At 38.4% G+C, this 14,727-nt stretch overlaps 1 protein-coding gene across 1 annotated transcript; it reads right to left on the bottom strand.

Moving 5' to 3' along the window:
- Positions 1–1,794: 1,794 nt before the first annotated feature.
- Positions 1,795–4,560, bottom strand: LOC104946609 (suppressor of cytokine signaling 1-like). Its single transcript, XM_010772481.1, has 2 exons — positions 4,287–4,560; positions 1,795–3,344 (listed from the first exon to the last, which is right to left on the bottom strand). Exon 2 carries the CDS (start codon positions 3,285–3,287, stop codon positions 2,595–2,597), a length of 693 nt encoding a protein of 230 aa, XP_010770783.1. The 5' UTR covers positions 3,288–3,344; positions 4,287–4,560; the 3' UTR covers positions 1,795–2,594.
- Positions 4,561–14,727: the final 10,167 nt, after the last annotated feature.

The raw sequence follows: 14,727 nt of genomic DNA, 5'->3' as shown, positions 1-14,727 counted from the left end.
TCATTTAGCCTACTGCTAACAAACATTCTGTTATACAATGCTTTAAAAACTTCAACAAGTCTTTTTTTTACAAATAAAATACTTCAGTGCTAATTTAACGAATTAACTGTTTTAAGTTACATTTTGTGAAATAAATGTCGCTTTCTTGCTAAATTAGACAAGAAGATGTTTCAAATATAAACTCAAGCTAGCAGCTGGTTAGCTTAGCTTTGAAAAAAGACTGCACATTGAGGTAATGGCAACACTGCTCTGTCTGCAGCACATACTCCAAACAGCACCTCTAACATTCATCAAACAAAACATATCTCTTTTTTTCAATCCGTCCAATATATAAAAAAAGTGTAAACCAGCCGAATCCAAGTGACTGCCCGGTCAAGAAATAACTAAAACCGATTTGTTTGGCCTTTACACCTTATTATTTTAAGGATTTAACAAGCTATAGGCCTATTGGTTTAATTAATTATGTTTGAGGTGGTGGTGGTGGTAGGCAGATGTTGATACCTTTTGGAGATACTAGCTGCTTCCACTCCAGTCTTTATGCTAGGCTAAGCTAAGATAACTGGCTTCTCTACAAACATGATCCCATCTAACTCGCAGCAAGATACCGAGTAGTAGGCTAGTATCTGAAAAGTGTCAGGAATTCCCACAAAGGGTTAAACAACCATACAAAGAAAACACACTGAATGTTCAGATTCTCAGCGGAAGAAATGTGCTTAGCCTACATGTGCTGTTTGGTAATGTTATATTTCACAAGCAGGATATTCCTACATTCAACACTAAATGTTAACTTGATTTATACAGCAGTTGAACTTTTCAACTTGTGGTACGTTAGGACAGGAAAAGAAGTTTCACGAATTTCTGCTGCAATTCTACAACCGTTTCTATTAATGCAATGGCTTTATGTAAGAATGTGTGTAAGGTTTCTCCTTAGTCACTGCCTTAATTGTTTTGTACACACCCCTTTTAAGCATTGCCTAATCTCCAAAAATAAGTCTTCAGCAAAGAATTCACCTGGGCTTTGTTCCAATGTGATCCATTGGGACATTTTGATATGTCAGGCAGTGTTTTGTAAATAATGGCAGTCCCTTTGTTAAAAATCTTTAATCTTTTAAATCTATTTTGCTTACTATAATACTTTCAAGTACAGGTTGTTTAGAGTAATTTGACAACTTGTAATAGTTTTCTTGTCAAGTTCTTCATCTTCCACCCGCTTTCTTGTAACACTTTGTTTCTGTGCTGCTTACCTGCAGCTGTTTTAAATATATTCTACATATTCAACTTTAACCATAACTCTGAAATGAAACGCACACGTTTACTAAAACCCTGACCTTGATATAACATTTCTGTCAGACCACTAACCCCCCAAAATGTCCAACTTCCTCCTGAGGAAATTTCAATCTGAGCTGGGTCCTCTTTATGATAAGAGCACCACACACACACGCACACACACGCACACGCACGCACACACACACCATTATGTGTCACCCCTGCCCCTGTTTCTGGTAAGTGTGTTTCTAAGCGTAACACTCCATTTACTACCAATGTAACCCACCCCACCTGTCACTTTACCATACTCAGATGACTCACTGTGGTGACAATACTGTACGGTACCACGTCACACTTCCTGTCTGCCTGTCTGTCTATCCCATAGTCTGTAAAACACTGCAAACAAAGCGTGGATGTGCGAGGGTGTGTGTGTCTCCGCCCCTTCTTACTCCTACCTCTCCCGCACATGACATGATTTAGGGGAAAAGAAACACCACAATCAAAACTAAAACTCCAGCATGGTAAGTTTAAATAAGTTTTATTCAAAATATAATAAAAACATTAAAAAGATTATCTGTCTGGCAGATACGTTTGAATAAGAGGTGATGTGCGTCTGCAATACAGTACAACTTCACACCAGAACTCGTGACACCAATACCATCTGACATCCTCGATAATATTTCAGATATCAAATGGTATTCAAGCCCTAAGTGCTGGCAAACATTCATGTGTGATGTAAACATTCAACAACATTAGAGTATTAAAGTCTGCTACAGAAGTCAATTCTTCTTCCTGTGAATCTTTTAACCGTACCCTCCAAAAAGTATTTTGTGTTGATGCTCTCAATGTCCACCCACAATCCACTTTTAGATATTTGTGTGCGACTGGTGGCCACAAACAGGCGACAACAGACCCTATAGTTTGCAATAGAACATTCACATTTGACCCCACTTCTTCATTTATAGCTCTATTGTGTCTGTTTCTTAATGCCGCTTTTCCCAACTTGTTATACTTCCGTGAGAACAGAATGTGATCTCTCCGTGTGCAATAAGAGTCTCTGGAGGTAATGTGTGTTGAAATGCCAAGCTCTGTCCTATTATAGACAGCCTTTACTTGACTGTGGTCATGATGTCTCTTGTGAACCATTTTGCAGTTTTTAAGCCCAGGTAATGGACATACTTTCATGTGTGACCATGACAACGCAGTCTTAACGTCCATCGCATTATGAGCAGTCTTTACCAAACACTCCTCCGGATTACTGTTCATCAGTAAAAAGGTCCTTCTTGAAATGAATAATAATACAATCAAAACTTTGAGAGGCAATCTGGTCACAGTTTGTAAGGGAATTCCATGAGGAAGCCTTGGACAACATGTGTGAGTGGCAGCTCGGACACCTGCCCCCCCCCACACAGCTCCATGATGCGCTTCCTGCACAGCTCCTGCAGCGTCGGCTTCCATTTCCTGTACGGGACGCTAAGGCTCTTCTTGGGAGAATTGATGTAATGCTCCAAGAGGGCGAAGAGCGACGGGAAGGAGCGCTCGTTGCCCGCCAGTGAGAACTTCCGCTGCTTGTAGTCGATGCGCACGCTGACCGGCCCGCTGCTGCCGTGGTAGGACAGCGTGAAGAAGACGTCTTTCTGCCGGCTGTCACGGATGAGGAAGCTTCCCAGAGGAGCGTCCCTCAGCATGCGATGGGCGTCCTCCACTCCCAGAGGACCCCAGTAGAAGGCGCTGTGTTCGAGCTTGGCTGCTGTGTCCGTAATGATCTTGCAGTCCTCCTTACAAGAGAATGTGGGGAAGTGTGTGAGGTACACCGAGGGGACCGACACCGACCTCGGGCTGGGATCGTCCCGACGCTGAAGCTCTGACTCTGTTCGCTGAGGGTTGAGAGAGAGGTCGTTCCTAGCCAGCGGTAATGACAGGGACGATGATGAAGAACAGGATGAGGTTGACGATGACGATGAGGATGAGCTAGACAACCTGGTCTTGTCAAGGCCTTCCACTGTGCTGTTGGCTACCATCCTACAGGGGAGAGTGGCCCCAGACCCTCTCCCATCTCTGAACACCTCACTGACATCCTGAGAGAGAAGAGAAGAAAAGTTATTATTAAAAATCTATTTATTTCCCATTTAAGTCAGTAAGAAAGAGTTAGATCTTCAGGACAAATATATAAAGACGATGGCAGTGAACAACATGAATATGTTAGGCAATGACAATGTAAGGATGCTCTAAAAGGAGAAATAAGTCTATATGTGGGGTGTGGTGTGTGTGTGTGTGTACAATTAATGTCTCATTCAAGTTTCCATGGAGCTGTACTGTGTTTTGTATGAATGGAATATGTGGTGAGGTCATAATACAGTAAACTGATGTCAGCCGCACTCAGATTACTGTACACTGCCTGTATACACACATATACTACACACACACACAGACACACACACTGATATACATAGCCTACACAGTTTGAGGGGTTTATAGCAGAAGCACTTAAGCCTTACTGACTGAAATTCCAGGTTAAATGCAGGCTTGTTTTAGTCAATGACGAATTAATTATGTATTTAACCTTTACATTTTTTAATTGAAAGTAGTTGTGTTTCTTCACAAACATTTGTTTTAGATTCCAGGAAAAATTAATGATTAACATTATGTGTTTTGTTCACTTCAATGTCATCTAAAACAAATAATGAACCATGGAGAAGGATAACATTTAAATGATACTCATATTTCCATATAAGGGGGGAAATGAGATTTCCCTTCGGAAGAGTTTATTTTTTTAATGTCTGCATTAGCTCTCAACGTTTTACAGCTGCTGTTAACATCTGGTTAGTGTGTTGCAAAATGAAAACTCCAGCATGTATTTTTGTCTAAAAAGTCAATGCAGTTCAACAAAAGTGCAATCTCCTACTTTTCCACTACACTCCGCCCAAGGAAAAAAGCAGCCATGAATGCTGCAAAGCACCATTTATATCATGCAGAAACCCCAAACAGCGAAATATGTATTTTAAATTTGAAAGACTTACCGTTTTATGCTAACAACAGCAGCTGTTTAGTGATCGGTATGTGTGTGTCTGTAATCCCAAAGTGCACTGAGATGCAATCCGTTTATCTCCTGCTGGTAATCCGTGGCGCAGCGTGGAGTTGTGAGTAAAACACAGTTTTACAGCTCTAACTTTATGGATCTGCTGTCTGTGATCTCCACTCCACAAACTACTCTCGTGTGTGTGCCGGTGATAAACAGTTCTTGACTTTATAAAGCCGTAGCTCCCCCTCTTGTTTCCCTGAACAGCTACACAGAGGCAGATCTTTTCCTTGAAACTGCCAGCCAACGAAAGTGAAACCCATGAAGTGTGAGCCGTGTGATGTTTAATTTCGTTTCAAGTCATTTATTATTAAGAGAATTTCGTGAAAACCGCAAAGCCACATGACAGCTGGACGCTTACAGAAAGACGGACAGATGCGAGTAATGGCGGCGTTTATAATAAAAGAAGCAATACTGCAGAGTAAAAATACTCATTTACAAGAATCAGTCCTGCATTCAAAATTAAATAAAAATACAAATGTATTAGCATCAAAAATGTACTTTAAGTACCAAAAGTATGCGTTATGCAAATGGTAACAGATATTTGTAATTACTTATACTAATTATTGGTGCATTAATGTAGTCATAATTTAAATGTTGCACTTGGTAAAGTTGGGGTTTATTTGAATTACATTACTGGGTAGCTTAACCTATAATACTGTGAGCCAATTTATATTTTGTATTAATAACCTAAATCTGCAAAGTAACTAAATGTAGTTGAGTAAAAAGTCCAACATTTAATGTAAAAATACTAAATACTTTAGGTACTTGTAAAGTACAAGTACCTAAATTGTTTTACTTAAGTACAGTATTTGAGTAAATGTACTTTGTTACATTACACCACATTTTATCACTCACGGTTTGAGTGTTTCATTTTTACAGTTATTTTTGTGTCACTTCTGTCCTATCTCACACACACACACACACACACACACACACACACACACACACACACACACACACACACACACGGACACGGACACACGGGTTTATCTGTATCTATCTCTCAGTTTTTTGTCCGTTCACTACAAATGCTTAAAAACAGCAGTCATTTATCAATCCTTGCGTAGTGCTGCCTTTGATGCAATATTCATTATCAAAATGTCAGACCAAGTTTTATTTGGCATTTAGTCTCAGATTTTGCAGAAGTTCCTGAGAAAAAAGAATCGGGCAGTTTAGCTGTTTTGTTTTTTTTACTTTACCTAACAAGGAATTGTGATAATGATCGCTGCAGCCATGACATGTATAACATCAAGTCACATGAAAAGTATGAGGTTGTTTCTAAATACAGCAGGGACCAAATCAGTTGACTCAAGCCAAGAGGGAAACCAAACCAATGGTGCACTTCTTCATTTGTTGATAATAGCAAGCTCTTCTGCAGAAAAATGTGTGGTGATTCATCTCAGAAATGATTGTATTGTGACATCCTGACCTTTCATTATTTTAGCTTTTCACTCCTAGCTACATAATGCCCTTTCCTTTGTCAATCCAATTTGTATAATATGTGTAGTATTGGATGCAGATGACACATATATCAGTTATTAGATGACCAGTGAGACTTGGAGGCGTGGTGTTTATAAGTAAGCGCCAACTGTTTCACATGAAGTCAAAAGACCCCGCAGTCATAAATTCCTGCTGTCTATCTTCTGTGATTTGACATGACTTAATTAGAGTTCCATGCCAAATGGATCATGCATTTTGAAATATCTGTGTAATGTAGAGTGACTCTGTTGTAACTTGTAAGTACATTCTAAATATACCTACACATAAACGTTCCATGCTAAATATACAGAGACTATCAACAGTTGGCATCACCATTCAAGACCAAACATTTGTGGAGAGGGAGCCAGAAGAACTAAGCCCAAGGTGTTCAGGTTACATCAGAGCGAGGCACACAAACTGAAAGTTAAGGAAAGCTTCGGTCAGCTGGCTTAGCTTAAAGAGGCAGACAGACAGGCAGATAGGCAGGCATGTTATAACCAAATGTGGTGTGAGGTCATAGTGTATGTCTTTGTAAGGCTTAGTTCAATTTTATCTGGACTAGTCTTGACTCAACTAGTTCTCACATTAGCCAGCTGGTTCTATGATGTGCATCTGGAGGTCATAATCATGTGTTAATCATAGTGTTGAGATAAAACTCTTCCTACTGAAAAATGTTTAAAGGGCCAGTGTGTTAAATATAGAAGGATTTATAAACTGATATGGAAAATATTATTCATTTGTTTTCATTTATGTATAATGATCTAAAATATATTTTTGTTAGAATGAGGCCTTCATATCTATATCGGAAACGGGTCATCTTCCATGACACTTCTACAGTAGCTCTGAAGGGACAAACAAGCGTTGGCTTGAGAGAGGGCCTTTAACTTTTTAATGTTATCTAAATTGTGTTGCTTTTAAAGTTGTGTTATGGTAAGAAAGGCTTTTACGGTACCTGAAGTTCCTGAGAAAGAAAACGGCGTTAACACAGCTTTTTACCCCAGTTTTGTAAAATTAGGAGCGAGCAGAGGGATATTCTGTTGGTTGAATCTGCAACCATAATGCGTAACACTCCCAAATCCTACACACTGTCTCTTTAAGGGACTGAATAGACACAATCCAAAACCACATTTTATTGGGAACTCGGCACATTATAGTCAGTTTACAGGTCTTATTAAACATAGTTTGATGAAGCCTTTTGGGGCTCCAAAGACTCAAAGTGTTAAATATGAAAAGTATTCTGGTGTTGACGAGTTTGGAAGAAAAGAGCATACCAGACATTTGCAGCTGCTTCCAACTCTGCCTGAGGTTAGCGGGCCGAGGCTATATTAGCTGCTGCTACTAGCATAACACACCCGAATAAAGACATAGTAGAATGTCGCAAAATGCCATAATGAAGTATGTAACCAAAAATCATATTATTGTATGCCCTTAAATGTCATAAAAACTTTACAGGAGACATAGTATAGTATTTCCTAAACTGAATTGCATTGTGGGTTAAATAAAGCCAGGTTGGAAATTAGGAAGATGGATGTTTAGCTTTTTTTGTGTGTTACAGGATTGCAATGCTAAATTGGAGGAGTTCTCGTTTAAAGTTGTTCATTTTTCTAGCTGTAAGTTTCTTCACCTTGGTTGCAGGAATATGATAATATATCCCAAGTGCAAGACTTAATTATACCTTTTGTAGTCAAGGCTTCACACCCTGTATCAGTGCTGTTTATATCTGCTGCAAGATGTGAGTAAGTGAGGAGTGAGACAGGCAGAGAAAGAGAGGCCGGAGTAAACCTCTCTCTCTAATCAGAACCACACTGGGAATCTGGATTTCTGCCACTGCCCCGTCTGCAATTATTGCATGTATACTGCAGACATATTGTTAATCCCTATCATCTGCTTTGAACAAGGCAGTTTGTTTGTGTGTGTGTCTTACCTGCGAAATAGTCCGTACTCGTTGTTTCTTGCATGTGTGCGTGCTCCATGAGTTTCATTTCTGTGAAACAGGGAGAGAAGCAAGAGACTGAAACATAGCCGGCTTCACAGATGGCATGTTGTGTCTAATTTATGATCTTGCAGACTGTTGACAATCTGTGTTTGTGTGCATGGATGAATGCAGCGATTCGATGGAAAATACATGAATGCGTGCATTAAAACGAAAAAATGGCTGTGAGTTTTTGCAGTTTAAATGATCTGGAATCAGTTTTATTTTAAGAAAATAATCTAATGCTCTAACTACCAAATAAACATTTTATAACTAGTTTTTTTTTCAATGTTTTTTTTTAATCTTTTGTCTGCAGTGTGAGAGGGTTCGATGGTTTGATGAAAGACAGATGGATAAAAAATGCAGCATATGGGGAAATCCGTTTCTGCAGCTTCCAGTCCTGCAGGAGCACTTTGTATCAAACTATAGCTTTGTCGGAGTTTATATGTACGTTTAAAGGTTGCAATATGCTGAAAATATCGTAACACATACAGGTTATAATATTATGAATAATTACAGATAAAACTCATCATCATACATGCACTCTGGTCATTTGTGCAGGAGTGATCTGATGCTTTGCACTTTTATTTCTATGATCTGCATAGAATATTATAACTATTTTAGTTAAAATGCATCATTAGATCTGCTGTTTTCAGCTTGCAAAACATCAGATAGTCTTTTGTCACACATGGGAACGGTAATTATGTAATGATGAACAGGACCTAGTTGTCTGTATGGGTGTATCCTCACCAGTGGCTTTCTTTCAGGGAAATTGAAACCTTAGGAACCCCATGTTCTGGTGAAAGCTACTCACCGCCTCCCTCCAACTATTCTCATTATTTTTACTTCATTGTCTTTCTTATCGCTGTTCTTACTATAAAGTCAACATCATCCCTCCCTCCAAATGCAGTTATCCAGCCTTGCTCCACACCAGAATGAGCTTTCAGTATGAGGACAATCAGAAAATATGTACGTTAAGTTATCGTCTCCTAGGCTCCACTTTCACTTTGCTATACTGTCATTTTTATATATTGTTTATTCAGTGATAAGCATTTCTGGTAAATACTAAATGGCCCAGACAATGTGTGTGTGTGTGTGTGTGTGTGTGTGTGTGTGTGTGTGTGTGTGTGTGTGTGTGTGTGTGTGTGTGTGTGTGTGTGTGTGTGTGTGTGTGTGTGTGTGTGTGTGTCAGTTAGTTTCATTTTGTGTAGTTTACTATCTCAAACCTGTAATTGTTTTATTATGTACAAGTAGACCATCGGGCAAAAGAAGGAAATAGAGCCACAAATCTATTGACTAAGGGGCGGTCTCTATCACAACAGAGCCGGCCTGATCACCATCAAAGCAGACTTGTCTCTGGTTTCAGACAGAGGGTGGAAAGAGGTGCTGCAGCACAGGCAGTATGAGAAAGATAAAGAGCTTTTTGAACATTAAAGCATGGAGACATGTCACGGTAGAGACACAAAATACAAATATGAAACCTAAAATGAGCATAAAAGGGCCCCTTTAAGTAAAAGGCTAGGAAGGTTGGTTGATTTGGAGATGTGCATTCTGGGAAATGTATTGGATACTTTGAAAAAGCAATGCTACTTTCCCTTTTGCCTGTAAGTGAACTTGGCAGCCAGCCTTCTTTGGTTGTTGCCAACCACCATAAAATCTCATCAAATAGTTAATGTTTATACATTTTGTGATTTCTCAGATCAACAAAACGTATTTCTGACCAGCAGCCAAAGCATTTTAATTAATATCAAACCCAGCCAGAGGACTTTGTAACGATTTATTTGATCTTGATGCGATTGTATGAAAGAGGCCGTAGACAAGACGCTGCTTGCCTCGGCAGCTAACGTGAGTCGATATTAATGATCTGTCAAAAAAACACAATTGAGTTGGGAACAAAAGTGGAAGTACAGTTGAGGTGAAATGAGAAGTAGCATTTATATGAATCTCTACTGGTTATAGAAAGGAGGGTGTAGAACTGTACAGAGGCATTTATTACTTTCGTTCTTAAATAAAAAAGTAAACAAAGACAACATGATATGAAGACGTATCAGACGTTGGACCTCATTTTGAATGTGAAAGTACAATCTTTCTCTTCCATGAATTCCTGACGCTTTTGGGAAGCGGTAAAGCATTTTTACATTTTACTGCTAGACAATAAAATCCATTAAGGGTTCAATACAATATTTTCCAGTGCAGCTTGATGTTAAATAAGGTCATCCGGCTTTGAAATGCTCTTAAGTTTGAATATGAAAACCTCTGCTGAAATCCTTTACGATTAAATATTAATAAAAAAGAACTGTTCAGTGTCGAAGCTGTTGAATGACAAGTTCTTACAGAGTACACATTAAAGTAGTGTTCAAAGTAGGGCTGTCAACATTAACGCTCGCAAATAATCTGGAAACTGATACATTCGATTGATTAGAGAAGATGCACATTTTCAGGTTGATATTTGTATTTAGTGTCTCTACTGTGACATGTCTCCATGCTTTAATGTTCAAAAAGCTCTTTATTTTTCTCATACTGCCTGTGCTGCAGCACCTCTTTTCACCCTCTGTCTGAAACCAGAGCCCAGTCTGCTCTGATTGGTTAGCTGGCCGGCTCTGTTGTGATTGTTCAACCGCTTACAGATGTCCCACCCTTTAACCTATCACGTACAGTGTGGTGGAGCGCTAGCCAATAGAAGTGCAAGCGTTACATAGTGATGTCACTATGTTCTGGAAGTAAACAAAGGAGTTCAATGGAGGAGTTTCTGGCAGGGGGGGAGTGTGTAGGATTTAAGATAAGATAAGATTATCCCCGTAGGGAAATTCACTTGTCAAGGCAACAATAGAATAATAAGGAACACAGATAAAACAAATGGAATATACATGGGAAATAAAAATGATAGCATGTTTTAACAGTATTAATAGAATTAACAAATAGCAGGAGTTAAGCAATGATCCAGTGAATGTTCATATTTACAAATAGCCTTTGCAGCCAGTTACATAAAAAGAAAACCCCAGAAGCATAATAGGGCCTTTAACACAAACTAAATACCAGTATTTTAAACTTGTGATTAACCATGATTTATACCAGATTATTAATGTGGTTATATTTTTTAATCTCACTCAGAAAGACTTTACATTGTTATATATAATGTTATCATTGTGCCCTTGTTTCTGCATCCTGCTGTTTGTCCCTCAGTCACATTTCAGTAACTGTAGAGCCTTTTGTTCATGAGCACTCAACAATGCCATGTTATGACTTCCAAAAGTGGGCAGTGCTCTGGAATCGATTTAACTGGCGAGGACATATCTTCACGGGGTGAAGTCAGGAGATCCATTCTCTCCCAGAAGCTTTCCTACACAACAGTTATCATTCATGGCCATTCTGTTGAAACACAAAGTCCATGGAGCAAGTTAACAGCTTACCGTAATAGGCAGTGAATCAACAGGTTATCTTGAAAAGCCATAGTGACCCTTAGAAACCCGAAGGACAGCTGTACTGATAAACCGGAGATTTCCCATCGTGACGCAGGGCTTCTCATTAAGTGTCTTCTGGGGAATTTCCTGCTAATGCACTTCCTACACTTTTCTAAAAAAAAGGAATCAGTTCGCTGCCAAGGTCCACAATTTATAAATGATTGATTTATTGATATCAGAATCTCGTTATAAGTGTTTTGAATACTGGAAAAGCCCTTACAAAGAAAAGTACATATTTATGAGTGAAACTAATTGAAAAACTGAGTGTGTTATGCTTCGGTGATGTGGGATTATTATCAGAGTCATTACATAGAATACGTTCAGAGGAAATACTTTATGTGTAATATTGTCAGTGATCAACATTAATTGTGTGAGCTTTAGGACCAATTTCCTTAACACCAAGCTATAGGTCCTTTTGTTACTGTCTTATGTGAACAGTGGTGGAATAGATATTCAGATATTTTCTTATGTAAAACTTCACATGCCACATCAAACAAATACTTTAAGTACAATTCCTAAATATAACCCTTAAGTGTTTAAGTAAAAGTACAGCAGTGTTAGCAGCAAATATACCTTAATTATACATAGTAGAAAGATGTAGGCTAGTGTATGTATAAAGCAGATTACATACAGTACAACAAGGCAATAAGCATAAGCATTCACATACAAGTAAATACAATAAGAATAAAACAAATGAAAAGGATATTTATAAAAGACAATAAAGGTACAAAATAAACAATTTAAATACACTACAAGCGGTGCAGAAGTATGATGTTGTTAACCCTTATGTTGCGTTCGGGTCTCCCGTTTCAAGTAAAAATTATACAATAAATATGCTCTAGTTTTTTTTTTAACGGAACAAGGGTTCATGATATCCTCCACAACAGCTATAAACACTAAAAAACTGATTTTGACCATTTTAAGCAAGTCTGAAGGTCTCAAAAAAAAAAAAAGTATCATTTGGTGTTCGGGTCTGGGGAGACCCAGCAGCGTTGTTGTGGGTGACTCGGGGTCAAATTTGGCCCAATCAAGATTCACCTTTGACTTTAGACATTTTACTTAAATATGTGTTGTAATGTGTTTTGGGGCCATACAATAACAACGGGATTGTACGGTTATGAATGCATAATAAGTTAGTTATGATGCACTTAAAACAATATTGGATGATATTCATTATTTTTGAGTGTTTTGGAATGAGAGAAATCATGGGTCAAATTTGACCCGCGAACACCATGAACGGTAACAGCTTTCGAACACAACACAAGGGTTAAATGATTGTGACGTATTCATTATCTGTAATCAATATTTATTACAACTGTTTTAAACTAATATGTATGCCTAAACCCGGCACCTTATCTGTACATCTTCATTTCTTTTTAAACCTTTATTTCACATTTAAACAAAAATGTCTGTTCCTTGCCCCACATTTGCAATCAACTGTGATCAATATGTGAAATATACTTTAACCTCGTGCTCGTATTTACTCTTAGCACGTTCTGGTTGGATGCTAACAGCATTTTGGTCGACTATGACAAAGTCGAAACGTATCTAATCTGAATCTAAATGACCTCTGGAAAAGCACTACCAAACAGATTTTTTTTGTTGATAGTACTCTTTATTCAATACAAAAAAGAAAACATTGTTATTTTTATTATGAACTATAACAAAATAATGTTATACACGGTCAAAAGGGTTAGCACCAGAGGTTTAAAGGGGCCCTATTATGCTAATTTTCAGATGATATTTGTATTTTGTACATGCTTTAATGTTCAAAGAGTGCTATATTTTTCACTCTCTGCTCTTATTGGTTAGCCAGCAGGCTCTGTTGTGATTGGTAAACGCGTAGATATGTCCCGCCCCTTACCTTCTCACATACAACGTGTTGGACCGCTAGCCAATAGAAGGGTGAGTGTAAGATAGAGATGTCACTATGTAAAGATCTAAATCAGAAAAGTCTTAGATAGATGTAGTGGAAAAGTACAATATGTTATAAGTAAAAATAGAAGACAGAACACCGGATGTTCACGATTGTATTTGAACATTCAAAACACTTCAGACCGACAATGACTGATCACATTTTTGTGATTGCATGGCAGAGGAGTCATGCTGTCTACATCCTCTCAAGAAGACCTTTGAGTCACACAGTAGATCCATTAGTTGGATAATCAGTTACCTAAACATGCCAGAGTGTTTGATCATATTATGATCAAACAATTCGCTACTCTGGAAAGTTACCATGGCAGTAATCCTTTCCATTCCATTTGGCTCTCAGTAGCTGGAGAGTATTTAGGGCTGAGTCTCTGGGCACTCCTTCAGTTGGTCAAGTTTCCTACTGTACTATTCCTGCAGAGTATTAACCAGCCGAGGATCATCTGTCTGCACGCTGCACTTTACCACCGCCTCAAACCGGATAGGGCTTCATCTCATAAAATAATAATAATAATACATTGGATTTTTATAGCACTCAAAGACACTTCACATGAAATCAGAACAGAAACAGTACAAAGAAAACAAAAAAACATAAACAGTAGTCCTAATCCAAGTGCGAGTAAATATATATAACACATTATGCTCACGTTCAGGCTTATATTTGCATGTTGTGCCTCTATTGTGACATGTTTACATGGTTTAATGTTCAATAAGGTATTTTTACTCATCTCCCAACCGTGCAATTTTTCCTTTTTGTGACGAGAATTAAAATAAGTTATAGCATGACGGGCTTAAATTAATCTGCTGTATTTCACATCACATGTCCGACGATGTACAGCCCTGATTCACTCCATTGGTCTCTGCTGCTTTTCTATTCATGTAGTCTTTGAAGTATTGCTATGAATAATTAGCAATTAATCCCCTGATCAGCCTTATTAGCAAAGTAAGTATCACATTATGTGGATCTGGTGAGTCCTGGATGTGGAAAGGTTTCTAACATTACACAACAACAGAATATTGCTAAATGTTGTACATTTTGTCTTTGTGAGGAAAGATGAAGCATTGTTTGATTCTGTATGCATGAATTCAGTTTCACACTGTTTACAAAAAGCTGTGGTTAATCCCGGTTTATCTGTCTGACCCTGAGCTATAACGTCAACCCAACAGTCACATCGTAAATCTGTGCCATCAGCTCTTACCAAGCGTTGGTTTTGTGGAAACACTGCTTTGTTATGTCAAACTTTGGCCTCTTGCCCTGCTTCTATAAACCAGACACACAAGCCCCCTCCAACAATTCCAGCAGATTAGCAGATAGATAATGCTGAAAACTCAATAGAGAATATTTGACGAGTTATCGCATGTGGATATGTGCTGTGCAAACAGATGTTAATCAGCTCAGCGTCAATCTGTCTGCAGAGATGAAGTCTGCTCAGATTCACGTGATTTTAGCGCCCAATACTCTTTATTTTTAACAAAAGCACAGGCTGAGCTAAAGCTATTCAGCTGCAGGGCAACACAACCATTTCACAGTTTCAAAG

This window comes from Notothenia coriiceps, unplaced genomic scaffold (genome assembly GCF_000735185.1).
Source record: "Notothenia coriiceps isolate Sejong01 unplaced genomic scaffold, NC01 NC01_scaffold00011218, whole genome shotgun sequence".
Taxonomy (NCBI): domain Eukaryota; kingdom Metazoa; phylum Chordata; class Actinopteri; order Perciformes; family Nototheniidae; genus Notothenia; species Notothenia coriiceps.
The sequence above is the reverse complement of the archived record's forward strand: the minus strand, read 5'-3'. Positions and strand labels throughout refer to the sequence as shown.

Coding starts and splice junctions, on each gene's coding strand:
- LOC104946609 (XM_010772481.1), bottom strand. CDS start 3,287: ATGGTAGCCAACAGCACAGTGGAAGGCCTTGACAAGACCAGGTTGTCT.